The sequence below is a fragment of the Neolamprologus brichardi genome, chromosome 5, assembly GCF_056152115.1.
Source record: "Neolamprologus brichardi isolate AB-2024 chromosome 5, ASM5615211v1, whole genome shotgun sequence".
Taxonomy (NCBI): domain Eukaryota; kingdom Metazoa; phylum Chordata; class Actinopteri; order Cichliformes; family Cichlidae; genus Neolamprologus; species Neolamprologus brichardi.
The window spans coordinates 17,774,999-17,791,381 of NC_142108.1; the positions used below are offsets into that span (position 1 = coordinate 17,774,999).

Consider the following 16,383-nt stretch of genomic DNA (forward strand, 5'->3'; position numbering starts at 1 on the left):
TGCCAATTATCTTTTATCTGTGTGTGATTTCTATCACCACATACAATAGCCATCAGGCATCAGATAAGATTAAAACCTACCTAACATCCCAGTGATAGCCTCAGTTTCATCATTCACTTTTCTAACGTAGTTATTTCATTTTATTAATTGGAAAAAAAATAGATTAAATTATTTTTTCCCTTTACTACGGAATGTAAATGGAAACTCAACTCTTACAATAAATATTTCACATTTGTTAGTATAGCCATAAGGGAACTTGGAAATGTGTGATACCAAATACGTGTGTCACCCTTGTCCCCTTAGATATAATGTTAATGCAGTGAATATATACTCATAAACATAAATATATGTATACATTTGTTGGTAAATATAATAATAGTGTGGTGGACCACTGGAGGGCTCCACTCACACCCAGTTCTCAGGAAGTGTTATTGCTGTGTTTTGGAGGGAAAAGTATTCAGTTGTGTGGTGATGAGTAATAAACGAGGAGTGTTAATCGAGAGCTCTCGCGTCGTCTGTGTTTACCTCCACATTGGTGACCCCAGACTTGAACATGCTGCAGGCCGATGGTGGCACCGGCTCTGCTCTGGATGCATCAGCGGCCGCCAGCCCTCTGCCTCCTGCTACAGCTGCGTTTGCTGTGGTGCTGGAGCTGCCGGACTTTTGGCTTCACGATCCCCCGTCGTGGTTCATACACGTGGAGGATCAGTTCGCCCTTCGCCGCATCTCGGCTGACGACACAAAATATCACTATGTGGTGGCCTCTCTCGACCCGCTAGCCATCCGTCGTGCGTTGACTCTCCTCCGGGACCCACCCGCCCAAGGGAAATATGCCGCGGTTAAGGAGCTGCTTATTCGGCGCTATGCCCTCTCTGATGCAGAGCGAGCCAAAAAGCTCCTTTCACTCTCAGGCCTAGGTAGCGGTACAGCTCTCGAACTGATGGAACACATGCTATCCTTCCTTGGACCGGACAACGGGGGATTCGTCTTCGCCCACATCTTCCTCCAACAGCTGCCAGCGGCCGTGAGACCCGGTCTCGCCAACTCTCCGCTTCTGGGCGCGAAGGATTATCGCTCCCTGGCTGAGGAATTCTCTTGGCTACCCGCACTTTCCACGATCACGACCTAGTTCTAGCCTCCCCGGCGGCACCTTCCACTTTCCCGCCGACCTGCCCCAAAGTATCCCATCCTTCGATGACGGCAAAGATCGCGGCACAGCGGACAGGACCTCTGTTTCTACCATCAGCGTTTTGGCACCGGAGCGCGCCACTGCCTGCTGCCTTGCGCTTTTCCGGCCCCGGAACACGGGCCCCACCAGCGTGGAGTAGCGGCCGCGACCGCTGCCGACGAAGAAAAACTGCTCTTCATAGAAGACTAGACAGGAGATGTTTCCTGGTCGACTCCAGCTCCCAGAAGAGCCTCCTTCCCCCGACCGGCACCGACAGTTTAGCAGAGGGCAGCTTATTGCAGATAATGGCTCTGCCATTGCGACATTTGGGGAAAGGTTGGTGACTGTTTGTTTTCATGGTCAGAATTTCCAGTGGAACTTTGTTGTTGCCGCTAGCTCTGTGCCTATTTTGGGCGCCGATTTTCTTTGTGTCCACGGACTGCTGGTCGATGTCGCTAACAGACGCTCAATCGATGCCCTGTCCTTTTCTTCGATACCCTGTTTCACTCGGGCCATCGAGCCCCTGAATTGGGCTAATTTAGTGACTTCAGGGAATGTTTTTCAGCATTTCCCTTCACTGACTGTTCCTACTTTCTCAAACACGGCAACGAAGCACGGGGTTGAACATTATATCCCAACGGACGGTCCCCCGGTGTTCGCGTGCTCGGGCCGCCTCGACCCCGCGAAACTCTCCGTCGCTCAATTCAATTCAATTTTATTTATATAGCGCCAAATCACAACAAAGGTTGCCTCAAGGCGCTTCATAGATACAGAGAAAAACGCTCGGGAAGAGTTTGCAGCTATGGAGTGCTGCTACACATGGTGCCCAAATCAGACAGTCGGTGGCGGCTGCGTCAGGTTTTTCAGCGCTTGGCGGCACACGGCCTGATCGTCAACCCCTCCAAGTGCAAGTTTGGGTTGCCAGCTCTGGATTTCTTGGGCCACCGCATTTCCGCTGATGGTGTGGTTCCGTTGCCAGACAAGGTCCGGGCCGTTTCGGCTTTTCCACGTCCCACATCGGTTAAAGCGCTGCAGGAGTTCTGGGGCCAAGGCCGCACTGGCTAACTCCGCCCTACTGGCCCACCCGTTTCCGTCGGCGGAGATTGCGTTGACCACCGACACGTCGGACGTGGCGGTGGGCGCAGTGTTAGAACAGCGGGTCTTCGGTGTCTGGCAACCGCTCGCCTTTTTCAGTCACACGCTCGGGGACAGTGAGCGCAAATATAGTGTTTTGACACGGAGTTGCTGGCCCTGCACCTCGCAACGCGGCATTTTCGTTTTTTTCTCGAGGGTCGTAGCTTTACCGCATAAACCTTTGTGGTTTGCAATGTCCAAGGTCTCTGACCCGTGGAGTGCGTGCCAACAGCGCCAGTTGGCAGCCATTTCCGAGTTTACAACAAACATTCAGCACGGTGCTGGTAAGTCCAACTGCGTGGCTGACTGTCTGTACCACGCGCTTGTTTCTCCCATTTATGTTGGCATAGACTTTGACGCTATGGCCGCTGACCAGCGTGCTGACCTGGACGTCCTTGCCCTTCGGTCTGCGCAAACGGGCCTTGTACTGGAGGACAGACCCGTGTGGAATGGCGGGCCTAGCCTACTTTGTAGGGCTGGGCGATATGACCCAAAATTCATATCTCGATATTTTTTACCTGGACGGCGATATAAGATATATATCTCGATATATTTTTTTAAAGCCATAAAGTAAGAACAAAAAGAGAGTTCTTAGTCAAAGCTGTGTCCCAGATGTCACACAGGCACTTTTATTAACATAGAGCATAGATGTACATAAAATTTACTCAAAAATAAATTATGAGCATTTATTAAATAATAATGCTCCATAAATAAAAGAAAACAATGCTGTTTTTGTGCATAACAAAAAGCTCACAATTGTGCAGTCAAAATGTAAACTAACAGACGATGAGCATAATAACAAAGACAGATTTCACAGCTGCTCTGTTCCCAACTTCTACTGCGTGACTGACAGCCTTGAGTTTGAAATCCTCTTCGTAACCGTCTCTTAACAGGTGCCAGTTATGGTCCTTATACACACACAATACGGTAATATTACGTTGAAGCACAGTACGTATCACTCCGCGAGGCTCCTCGGTAGCCGTAATGCTCTGACAATCCATCAAGCGGTGCAGCACCGTAGCTTACCAAAGTCTTACTAAAACATTTTTTGACAGATTGCTGAGCGCCGTGTTCCACATAAAATCGGTTTGCGGCCATCAAGCACAACCAGAATTCATACATAAGGCGCGCTGTCAACTTTTGAGAAAATGAAATGATTTTAGGCCGTGCAGCGCCTCTGGGTGGATGGCGTTAGCGTGGTTAGCTCGTTAGCGTGGTTAGCTAGCTAACACATTGACGGCGTCCAGCCCCACACACTGGGCGATGCGCAGTACCTCGTTAACGGAGATTTGCCGTGTCCATCTAGACTCTGCCTGCAGGTGAAGCGATGGGGGAGGAGGGGGAGTTGTGTTCAGTGAAGGAGGGGCGAGGTCGAGTAACGTTGTGTAAAGAGAAAAGTGGACAAAAGAGAGGCAAACTTGCGGCTCCACAAGTATAATTATAACGTAACATAGACTATATCGATATAAAGGATATTGTCACATCGTATATCTCGTATAAAAATATATCGATATTTTTTAAAAACTCGATATATTGCCCAGCTCTACTACTTTGTGATGTTTCCACCGGCCGTCCGCGTCCTGTAGTTCCCCTTTCGTGGCGTCGTCGCTTTTTCGACTCAGTACACTCCCTCTCTCATCCAGGCGTCCGGGCCTCGGTTGAGCTGGTCAGCTCTAAGTTCGTTTGGCCGGGCCTTCGTAAATCGGTGAAAGATTGGGCAGCGGCGTGCATCCCATGCCAACACGCTAAGATCCATAGGCACACGCAGGCGCCCCTCGAATCCTTCCGCGTCCCAGGGAGGCGTTTTGATCATGTGCACGTGGACCTGGTTGGTCCTCTGCCGCAGTCACAAGGTTTCACGCACTTTTTGACTGTAGTGGACCGCACAACCCGCTGTCCCGAGGCAGTGCCTCTGGCGTCCACTACAGCAGCAGCGGTGGCCAGGGCATTTTTGTCAACGTGGGTTTCGCGTTTCGGACCCCCCGCCGAAATAAACGAGGAGTGTAAATCGAGAGCTCTCGTGTTGTCTGTGTTTACCTCCACGATAGTCCAGATTTATCATTGTCACTTTCAAATTAAACTTCATATGTTTTTTATACATATCTTTCATATGTTTACATACAAATGTTATCATTACATTTGCAGATAATACAAAGGTAAACCCCAATTTTCCACAACTTGGAATATTAGATGCATGTTTTAAAAAATATTTTAAGTCTGATATCACTATATATTAATAGTCATAAACATTACTTTTTAAAACCTCAAGAGCAACATTGGTTTTCCATAAACAGTATTCTGGTTACTGGTTCTCAGCTGACATATTTTCTTTTGTAATCATGAAATTCTCCCTGTTAAAACTATTTGTTATCTTCCTTTTTTCACAGCAAATTTTTTTCTTGTTACAACTCACTGACAGAACCCTGGTCTGCACTCAAACACAACTCTGCAGTCGTTACAAAACACAGATCCTAGCTCTAATTGCCAGGAACAATAGCTATTTAGATGTATAAACATGGCAAATGACCTCTGATGCAAATTCCTAATAAGCAACAGGTATATATCTCTTCATATATTGTCTTTGGTCAATGCTGTCCTTTCTTTCTTGATCATTTTCTTTAGATTTTAGGGTGGTTTAGCTCCTGATAGATGGTGATGATTGCATGTTCTGTTTTAATAGACATCCTTACATAGTCATCAGTCACGGATCTGTCTTGAGACTACACTGTCTAATTGTCTCACAAGTTGACAGATTCCAGCTGTCACACTAAGAACAGTCATTTTGTACTGCAAAAAGCTGTGTGGACCACTACAATTCCCTGTCCTAAATACAAAGCAGGCAATCGGAGATATCTGTCATCACATGCATATCAGTGTAGGGCAAAAGATCCTGTCTTTAGTGACAGCACAACAGGCTATATTGTTACTTTAACAGAAGGCCATTTTATTTATTCTGTTATGTTTTATGCAAAACACATCCTTTAATATTTTAGTAGTTTAAAGTCGTCACACTGTGAAAATCTCTGAGCCATTTTTAAACAAAACTTTTATATTTTAAATCAAAATAAAAAAAAAAAAATACACACTGGTTTGGCTAGAATCACTGTTTGGTGATACATTATAGTACTTAGATCCCAAAATCTTCTGTATAGTCAGAATTGCTTTGTATTTACAGTGCTAGAAGTAAATGAAGGTGACTTATGCACCACAATGTGTTGAGATCTGATGATACAGGCATCTCCAAGATACTGAGATGCTGGGGACACTCAGCCCAAATAGACCATGCTGTGCCTCTCCATTGCTGAGGCAACTATAATGTTGTATATGTATATATATATATATATATATATATACACAGCCCGAACAGCTGTGTCGGGCTGACTATATAGGAAAGTCAGCCTGTGTCGGGCTGACTATATAGGAAAGTCAGCCTGACACAGCTGCTCACCTATCTCTGGTGCTTAAAGATATTCAGATGCAGACTCTTTCATTTTAATCCAATGTAAGCCTATATATGGTAAAAAATAAATTTAAAAAAAGTGGCTATAGCATTGCTATCAATAATTAAGATTTTCACTTTCAGAACAGTGTATCTTCACCTTAAAAACAACAGATTGTAAACTATTAACTACTGTCTAAAATATGTCTTGAGTTATAAAATTTTGGGGGATTAACAAATTTAAGTTTCAATTCCTCCGTGATGTATTTCATAGGCATCGCTCTGTGTTAATTTAGTATTATTTTCCTGAGTGGGTGTCCATTATGAGGCCAATGACTGGTGGATTGGCACCAATCATCCATGTGGCAATCCATTCATTCGTTGCCATAGAAACGGCCTGGGTGAATAGGGGATAAGAGGGGGAGCATGGAGAGATTGCTGACACCTGCTCTCCTTCATTTCCTATCATTGCGTTCACATATACTGTATAATCCCTCACAAACATTTGTGTATTATATAACGACACACACGCACACACAGTCAGGAAGTATATTGAAAGCCTTATCAATAGCACTTTATACTTCAAAGCAACATGAAACAGCAGATTTTTCTCGGATTCTGCAAATCTTGTTCCTATTAATTCTTTGCAGTTTATCAACCAAAAAAATCCCATCTTCTCTGTGCATTGCAGAGTCATTTGTTCAGGTACGTTTTAACAAGATAAGATAAAATATCTCATCAAATGTGAGAGATAACATGTTACAGGTAATTAATAGACTGATTGTTTTTTAGATTTGTTTTTTGCATCTTTATACAATGTTTGTATTAACATCAAATCTACATTTCTTTAAAATATAATGAATTACATTTACCATTTATTAGAACTAAGAACATGCACTGAATGTTATAATCCATGCCTTTAACTTGGGTGCCTTGGTGGTTTTATCACCTCTGCTCCCTCTAATTCCATATTTCCCTTTTTGTTGTTTCTATTCTAACACAAGTTGACATCCACTATTTATTTTAAATAGAAGTTAAAACCTAAAATAATTTGGTCAAAGTTCAAGAAACATTACGTTGGTGAATACATGATAATTAGCAGTGCACACAATTTGATTATAACCAGGTTTCTTCTGTATTGGTTATATTCATAAATGCTACTATCACTGGTGAAGGCCTTTCCAGGCTTTGCCAAACCTGCTTTAGAGACAGAATGTCACCTCTGGTGGGAAAGGAGCTTAAACTTGTGCTGGAGGTTTACATGTACTAGCTGAACATACCTTTACCCAAAACATATGCTCTGGAAAAAAATTCTCCTGGAAGGGCGCTAGGCTTTTTTCTATATCTTTGGAGTTGAATGGGTTAGAAGTAGATTTGCTGACAGTATGTTAAGGGTTCTCTAAAGTTAAGAAGAGGGTGGTTTCCCCATGTCTTCTGGTCAGGAAATAGCTCTGACATATGTTTCCACAAACTGTGAAACATCAGTACAAATAGCCTAACCTCCTCACCGAGCTTTCCTGGGGAACTGAAAGGGTGTGATGGGGAGGAATGACCTAATGTGATTTTTTTTTCTGGACATTTGTTCTTATTACAGTTTGTCCATTAAAAAAAAGCACACCATGTTTGAGCATGTTTAAGGCTGTGGGTAGATGACTGATTTTATTGATGTATCATTATATCTGTGGATAAAATATCTTGAAAAGAGGAGAAAAGAGCACTGATCATTTTGTGGTGATGCATTGGGCCAACTTAGTGTATGTTACTGACAAGCTGTGACTTGTTCACAAACGTTTGCAACATTACCTGGAGGCTGGGAGTATTCAGGTGTTGAACTGAGATTCAAGAGGTGGGTGTAATAATTTCTTTCCATTGTACTAATCATGAATACATAACTTTGCTCTATAGAAATCTAGCATCAGTAAACTGTACAACAATACTGCAGTTTAAGCTGGACTTAATGTTAACTTGCACTTACTTCGCTCTGTTCACATACTCCTCTGCAACCTTTGCACACCAGTAAATTGTTTTTTAAATAGTTTTTTTTAAGAAATTCCACAACATCAAATAACTATTTAACTTCAGCAACACATGGGGCACAAATTCTCTGTCTGATTAAAAAAACATCTAACAAGAATTATAACATCACATGTAAATTTTAAGTTTGTCATTCACTGATATTCTCTCATTTTTTTCTAATGTCCTCTTTCTTACATTTTTCTCCATCTATGAGAGTAAAATGATTACAAATATAATAATGATATTTCTTTGGTTTGTGTGTTTGGTCATATCTTAGGACCTGGACGTTACTGAAAGACAGCATTTCCATATAGAAGAAGTAGAAATTAGTCTCCGCTGACTGTGCCAGGACTTACTGTTAGTTATAGTGACATAGTATTCATTAAATAATTTCCTGTGCTATTACTGTAGTAGAGGTAACTGAAGAGGTAGAACTGAGAGTCAATAAGTAGAGTAGAGGAGTAGTGCAGTGCAGTCTCCTGGGACACGATCATGCTACTGTTTAGCTCCATGTCCAGCACACTGCTTGAAAAGCAATCTCATTATTCTAGACAGTAAATCTAAGCATATTCTTAGCTGGAGTAACTACGATGAAGTGAAGAACAACAGCTACACAACTGAACCCTAAGGTAGTGATTGAGATTGTTATTTGACCAATACATGAATATATTCAGCAGGCAGCAATGTGTGCATAACATCAAAACAACAACAAAAATGTTTAAACTCAACATGACCTTAACATGCATGTAAGCCTTTTACCATGTTTAATGAAGCAAAGTCTAAGAAAACTCAGCCCTCCCTGGAGGAGCAAGTGAGTGTACAAGGTGTGTGATCGGATCATTAAATAGCCAATTATGCTGAACTAACCTCGAGCAGACATCTCAGCGGTAAACCCAATGGGCTAACGAAGGAGTAAAAAGAAGGAATTAAGAGGGTAAGTAGTAACCAGGTGTTCCTAATCAAATGCACTTGATTAACTGATCATCAGCAAGTGTAACCATCTCTATAAAAGAAAACATTTGGCTGTTGATCTCTATCAGTCTGAGAAAGGCTATGAGTCATGCTTGACATACCAAAAGTAAAGAAGAGGGTGGAGGGGTGATGATTTCGATTTGTTCTGCAGCTTCTGAGATTCTGCAAGGTGTTCCGATTCTGAACGCTTTGCAGAATTCCTTATAGTTAGAGCTTGGCCAAAATTAGTGTGATCCTGATTTGTGTGATTAGAGTTTTCCTAAGCACAGCGACAAGTCTACAACAGAATGACTAAAATAAATAAATAAATAAGGTGTTGTAATGTCCTTCTCAAAGTACAGACCTCAACCTGACTGAGATGCTGTGAAGAACCCCTGAGAGAGTTGTGCATAAACTAATGTCCACAAACCACAATAAACTAAAGCAACACTGTAAAGAAGTGTGCACTAAAATTTGTCCACAACAATGAGACTGAAATCATACAGCAAACACTACTTACAGGTATTTCAACTGATAACCACCTGGTGGTGAGGTGGATCAGGTGGCAAGGAAGGATGCAGACCTGGCATGGCTAAATGTACGGTGAGGGTGCACTGGAACGCCTAGCAGAACACCCATATACGGTAGAGCTTCGACAGCATCCACAAGGAGACTGGGGACATTGAGTTTGAATGGACCATGTTCAGCACCTCCATTGCTGAAGCTGCCGCACTTAGTTGTGGCTGCAAGGTGGTTGGTACCTGTCATTGTGGTAGCCCCTGAACCAGATAGTTAATAGCGGGGGGGGGGGGGGGCGACTTCAGAGGCAGCTGATAGATACCGACAGAACAAAGGGAATGTGGCTCTGGCTTTCACTTGGACGGTCTCAGAATCTCGTCTCTGCTTTTTTACGGATGATATGATTCTGTTGGCTTCAACAGGTGGTGGCATCCAGCTCACACTAGAGCGGTTTGCAGCCAAGTGTGAAGCAGCAGGAATGAGAATCAGCACCTCCATGCTGCTCAGCCCGAAAAGGGTGAAGTGATCAGTCCAGGTCAAGGATGAGTTGCTGTCCCAAGTGGAGGAGTTTAAGTATTGCAAGTTATTGCTGCTAAAAGCAGTTCTACAAGCTGTTCTATCATATGATATATTCAATTTTTCACACTCTGCTTCTACAAAATACCTAAAGCTATCATCATGTTAAATTAAATATACATGCAGTATACACACTAAGTGCATAAACACTATCTTCTCTGAATAATGTCTTCAAACGAAATTTTATTGTATCAAATGATGATGTGCTTGAATAACTGTTAGGACTGTTTAAATTGTGCGTAATGCTACTGGTCAGACAATCATGGCAGCCTACAGCCTATAAAATATCTGATGGAGCAAACCAAATTTAAATTAACCCCCAAGAACCTCATCTGATGTGCCATAACAGGGATTCTATAAAACCTAATGAGGCTTTAACAGCAGCCCACAGGAGCTGGAAGAGAAAAGCAGCTACAAAGTCTGGCTGTACCCTCACCCTCCAGCCTCTGTTTCAGTTCTCTCCTTCACATCAGAAGTCCTGCACAGTGACTGCTAGGCTCGCTACTCTGCACAGAAAAGATTTTGCCTTCAGTCCAAACATCAACTTGCTCTTTGTCCCTCACTGTATTACTCTCAGTTTCTCTGTGATGTCAGCTTTTTTGTAGCCAATCTGGATGTTTCTGGCTGCAGCCTTATACAGTATGACACTTTACGTCACAGAGCCAAGCAGCAGTTAGAAGAGCCACATCAGCCAACCTCATCAAAACCCCTTACTGCTTCAATAAACGTTCTATTACGTTTCTATTCCATTTCAGAGAGTGTGTGTGTGTACGTGTGTGTGTGTGTGTGTGTGTGTGTAAAAGCCATGGCCACAGTTTTGACCCTTGCATAAGACCCTTGCCCTCAGAATGGTCCAGACTGATGTGACCAATCAAGCAAACAGCCCACTCCTCTGTTACCTAGCAACACTTCAGTGCATATTTCATTTATGACAGCAAGTTTTGCATTTTAACTCTTGTATGACTTGAACTCATTTAGCCTCCGTTTCTTCTCAGGTATTTTTGGCTGTTAGGCCATAAACCAATCAAATTTTTACCTCTTGGTTGATTGCTGCCATTCAGTGATTATCTCAAGCTACATGACAGTTTGTGTAATCATCGTGCATTATGTTCCCATCCAATCAAATCGGTGTATTTTACTGAATTAGTTAGTTAACGGTTCCTGCATCCTGCACAAGACAGACGATGACAAAAAGAGGAGGGACTACCACAAGCATTTTCTTACCATGTGTGTGCTGAGGGTTCAGGTGACAGCAGATGCAGATTCTCTGAAAGCCATTAGGTTTACATATCAGTCCAGACTCCTTGATAATATTCTGCCTGCCTCAATTACTTTTGCAGCAACGCATAAAGCCAGTCTGGGAAACACAGCTGAAACCATCAATAAGAGTACTATTCTATTGAATGGCAGTGTAAGTTGGAATCACAAAGATGTATGCAATAGAATTTTATCTGTGAATAAGTATGTGATAGACTGCAACTGGTGCTTTGCTCTTGGTGCATATTTAAAACCATCTGCATGACAGCCTGTGATTTCATTTCTTAAGCATCTCCATTACAAATACACATAATAAAAGCTAGCTGAGTTGAACATAATTCAAACTATTGACTACTGAGTCCAGCAAGCTTGTACCTCCCACAGTGCACATTTGTGTTGCTTGAGTGATGTAGAACATTGCAAAATAAAAATTAGTTTTTTATTCCAGACAAAACTATCCAGAGGAGGAGGATGACAATGACAATGGTGGGCTTTACAGAAGAGAATCAATGTGAGAGTCAATGACAGTCAGGTGTGTGTAAACAGTGCCACTGGCAGTCAAACTGTGCAACACTAATAATGCCAAAATCACCTTAAAAATGTTGTGCAAAGGACCACCTCTATTAATCTCAACCCCCTAAAGCCGTTATAGGTCAGGGTTTCTAGCTATACTCTTTGGAGGTGCAACACTAACAAAAAAAAAACCCCACACACCTACAAATACGAGTTCTCTGTGGAGGTGTCTCTGTAATACAATCCAGAAAGTGTTGTGTATTTTCAAGGTGAATGTTTTTTTAATTCATATAATTTGCAAGCGAAGAGTTTTTTTTTATCTAATCTGTAGATCTCTGCTTTTATTAACCAAATCACAATATATTCTAAATGTAAACATTCTCTGTATCTTTTTTGAAAAGTACTTTATAAGTTTTGTTTATTATTATGTTATGCTATTGTTATAAAACTGCAATGATAAAGAACTAGAAAGAAAGTGAAAATGAAGGATTGGCACAAATGTCTATACTATGAATGAAGCGTATTACAGATTCGTGATCAGACTGGCAGAAGGTTTTACTGATTGGAATTTTGAATTTTTGTCAGAAAGGAGAGGTTCCCCAAACCCTGCCAGTGTACCACCTTAAATCCTAATTAATAGACTCCACACAGCCATGACTGTGACACAACACAGGTTACACATATGTGATGGAGTGAGAGGATGGAGTTGATGGATTGAATCTCTGCCAAGCAGGCTATCGGGTAATGCAAGCCACAGTGAGTTAAAATGAAATCTATAGAACAAAAAAGGAAAAGGTGCTTCAGTTTGCAGGCAGGAATTTACAAAGAAAGAAGAAAAAACTCAGGAATAAAGGATACTGGAAAGCAAATGAAATGACAACCATCAAAGGGAATGGTTGGGCTATAAATATATAAGGAACTTAACAGGGAAACAACACAGGAAAAAAATAATATTAAGATAAAAGTCACATGCTTTTAACTTCTGGGATATTATTTTGTCAGTTAAGTAGATGCTAGTTAACTAGCAAAGGGGTTTAAACAGGTACACTAGAGGCGCAACAATGAAACAACCCACAAAACAGGAAGGGTTTTAAAAGTTGATGTGAGTGGCACTTTTTCCACCACCTTATCTTCTCTGATTGTTTTTTCACTTGTTTTGGATTTGGATAAGATAAGATAAGTCTTTATTGTCATTGCACAGTCATGCATAGTACAATAGTGCAATGTTAGGGTTAGTGTCAGTACTGGTATACATACACTGGTAGCATGAGGTGGTACCTGGACTCTAGAGAGGTTGTACAGGATGATGCATCCTCGGCCCTTTGTAGGTTGATCATTTTCATTTCCATCAAACAGTGTGTCATTCTTATGATTCTAACACATTATCCAGTCTATATCAGTTTAGACATCCAGGATGATTTTTTCCCATTGAGCTCTGATGTGTAACATTTTTGAAATAGTGTATGTACACAGACATGGAAAGTCACTAACAGGAAGTAACTATCATTTAAAAACAAAAGAGACAAAAAACTGAGGGAGATAACAAAAGGGAAGCAGAGGTGACACAGTGAAAAGGTAAGCTGTAAAACAAATAAGAAAGAGAAACTACAAGAAAAATACCCAAAGAGCGAGTGTTTTTCTCTTCTTCCTACACATATTTCACTTTCTTTTTCTAGAATTTGTGCCAGCACTCCCTCTACATGCTGCCTTCCTCCTGCTTCTTTCTCACCAAGCCTTTCCCCAAGGCTCAGTTTGAATCAGTTCCCCAGTTCAATCAGGCTTCAGCAATAATCTCTGCACCTGGTTTAAAATTGTAGCTAATCTTTCACTCAGAGTGTCTGTGAGGGTAATGTGAGTGTCTTTCATGGCCCTGTGTATTTTGTAACATTTGCTTTTATCCTTGTGTTATTTTGTGTCTGCTAGCCAATGGTTTCTCAGCAACTGTATGCTCTGTAGCACTGTTTGATTCCCTGAAGACTAGGCCAGGCTTAGCTTTAGTCATTTTTACTATTAGATGCACAAAGAAAAGGGACACAGCTATGTGTATTTTGATTGTAGTAGGAAGCTAGGTTCTTTTCATTTGTAACTTAATAACTTTAATATTGGAGCACTGTTTGCTTCTTTGATTTTGCAATACAAGGCCTGTTTTTCTCAGTATTGTCTCAGTATTAGTATTCAGTATTGTCCCCTTTGTTAATTGTAAACTGCTCCAATGCCGGTTGCCTTTGATTCTAAAAGTCTCTGGTTCTCTAGTGGAGGAGAGGAGACATGGGTGGGGACATTGTAATCCTGGCAGAATAGTTAGGACATAGATGTTTCATTATAGGGTAAAGTTAATCAGTCTGAACAACTTTGCATTGATTTGCAGTTACAATTCCCTCTAAAAGAAAATAAACCAAGCCAGCAAAATATTCCCAGAGCCACCAGAGTCCAACTCTGTAGGGGTCCCAGGGTTTGGCATGTCACCTGTCTGCATATTAAAGCACACGTTAACCAGAGAAGACAGAATGAATAAGAGAGCAGATATTTAATCGGTTAAATATGCAGATGTTTAATAGCATTCATTAGTATAAAGATGTGGCTCGGTACCACACAAGCAATTGAAATTGGCACTGCAACATGTTACCATGCCAGAGAATCAACCACCCACAGTCTGTCCAAAGACTGTGATTGCTGACTTTATCAGCAATCACTTGTATTTAGAATCTGTGATAATCCCTGCCCCAGTGGCTGTGTACAACTCTGAACTTTAGCTCAAGCACAGTTGCCAGGTCTGTCTCAAAATCTTTGATGGTGTTTAGATATAAATATATTAATACATTGTTTAAAATATAGGTTTGCAGTTATATGTCATATCATTTTAAGGCAAAGCAACAAAAAAGAAAGAAAAGAAAAAAATCAACAACAAAGGAGCTACCACTTTTTGAAAGTATGTAGCAATCTACAAGTTAAAGGTGCAGTTAGTTATTTTTATTTTAAGGTTTTTTAATGGGAAAAAAATGTGCTCATAAATATACATCCAATTAGTATCTAATTATGTCTTCCAATACATTGATGCATTGTCATAAACTTAGAACGGGAATCATTTTTTTAAAGTGGTAAAAAATGATTGCAGTTTTTGTTAATTTAGTTTCTGTCAACCAATATCAGCAAATGCAAAAACTGTTTGTGTGCAGTTTGTTACACAGTGTGTCTGCTAGCTAGCTAAAGGTACACATGCTGTATTTCCCGGGGAAACGAGAGAACGAGTTCTAACTTCACCCCGAGACGGAGAAAAATGAGAAAGACAGGACTGGAGAGAAAGAAGTGAGGTTACATTTAAAGGTTATACCAGTGCAACAGTCAGAGTTCGGTTATGTTAGGTATAGCAGAGATGAATCTGAACTTAAGTTGATGATGCTTAGAATCACTAACTGAATTCTACCTTCATACCAACTTCATGCTGTCTGTTATAAAGACAGTATACATCAGGGCTGGGGGAACTCCAGAACTTAAGATATTACCTGGGTCAGCACACCTGAATCAAATGATTAGTTCATTACCAGGCCTGTGGAGAACTTTGCTGTGTCCCAATTCAGGGTCTGCATGCTTGAAGTACGCATTTTAAGTGCGATTATGTCACCGCCACGCTGTCCCAATTTGAAGTGTACTTCAAATGCATACTCCAAATGCGCCGTCGATTTCCCCAAATATCAAGCGTGGTCCGGTGCACGCTTTGTGGTCCCATATATCCCACAATTCATAGCGTGGCGGTGGGTGTGGATAATTTTGCCGCAAAATACGGCAGAAGGGAACGGCTGAAGAGTGAACTGTCAAAAGTAAGTACTGAATATGACGTCACTTATTTATGTGCGAATGTTTAATAATGAAGAACATTAAAACATTGCTGTTGGCCACATGTCTACTTCTAAATATATATATAGTCGACCTTAATCTTACAGAGAATCTGATGATTTTATGGATAATTAAAGTCAGTCATATATCCACAAACACAACAAGCTGAAAGTCAGTGATGTGTGTGTGTGTGTGTGTGTGTATACACACACACACACACACACATATATACATATATATATGTATATATATGTGTATATATATGTATATATATATATATATATGTATATATATGTATATGTGTGTGTGTATATATATATATATATATATATATATATATATATATATGTATATGTATATACATATGTATATATACATATGTATATATATGTGTATGTATATATGTGTGTGTATGTGTATATGTGTGTGTGTGTGTGTGTGTGTGTATGTGTGTGTGTATATATCATAATAATCTGACAATACTATAATATTGGCCATATTATATTTACATTACCATAGTGAGATGACTTTAGTCTCATGAACAACATTAACTAATTATTATACTAGCTAATCTTAAATGACTGTTCAGTACAGAAATGAAGCCCTTGAATCATGTTTTACAGTCCTGTGGTCTCAGCCTCAGATACTCAACTAATCAAAGTGATGTCATGACAAAAATGATTGACCAACAAAACAATTTTCGCCTTCATTTATGTCAAACAAAGCTGTATGTAACATGTCTCGCGGTTAGTATCATGGTTGCTAGGCAACCTGAACAGCGCGACGAAGCATATAGCGTCCCATTTCACACGCCTCTCACTTCCGCACTTCTCGTACTTATAGTACGCACGTACGTAGTGCGCGTAGTGCGCGTACTTCAAGCGTGCAGACCCTGAAATGGGACACAACCCTTGAAGACATGTTGAGGGGGTAATTTAGGCATTTAAATCAGCTGTGCTCGATCAAGGACACATCT

At 41.0% G+C, this 16,383-nt stretch overlaps 1 protein-coding gene across 1 annotated transcript; it reads left to right on the forward strand.

The window, feature by feature from the left end:
- Positions 1 to 553: 553 nt before the first annotated feature.
- LOC148102771 (uncharacterized) lies at positions 554 to 2,233 on the forward strand. The gene is made up of 3 exons (XM_087841204.1): positions 554 to 1,034; positions 1,088 to 1,504; positions 2,004 to 2,233. Exons 1-3 carry the CDS (start codon positions 554 to 556, stop codon positions 2,231 to 2,233), a joined length of 1,128 nt encoding a protein of 375 aa, XP_087697330.1.
- Positions 2,234 to 16,383: the final 14,150 nt, after the last annotated feature.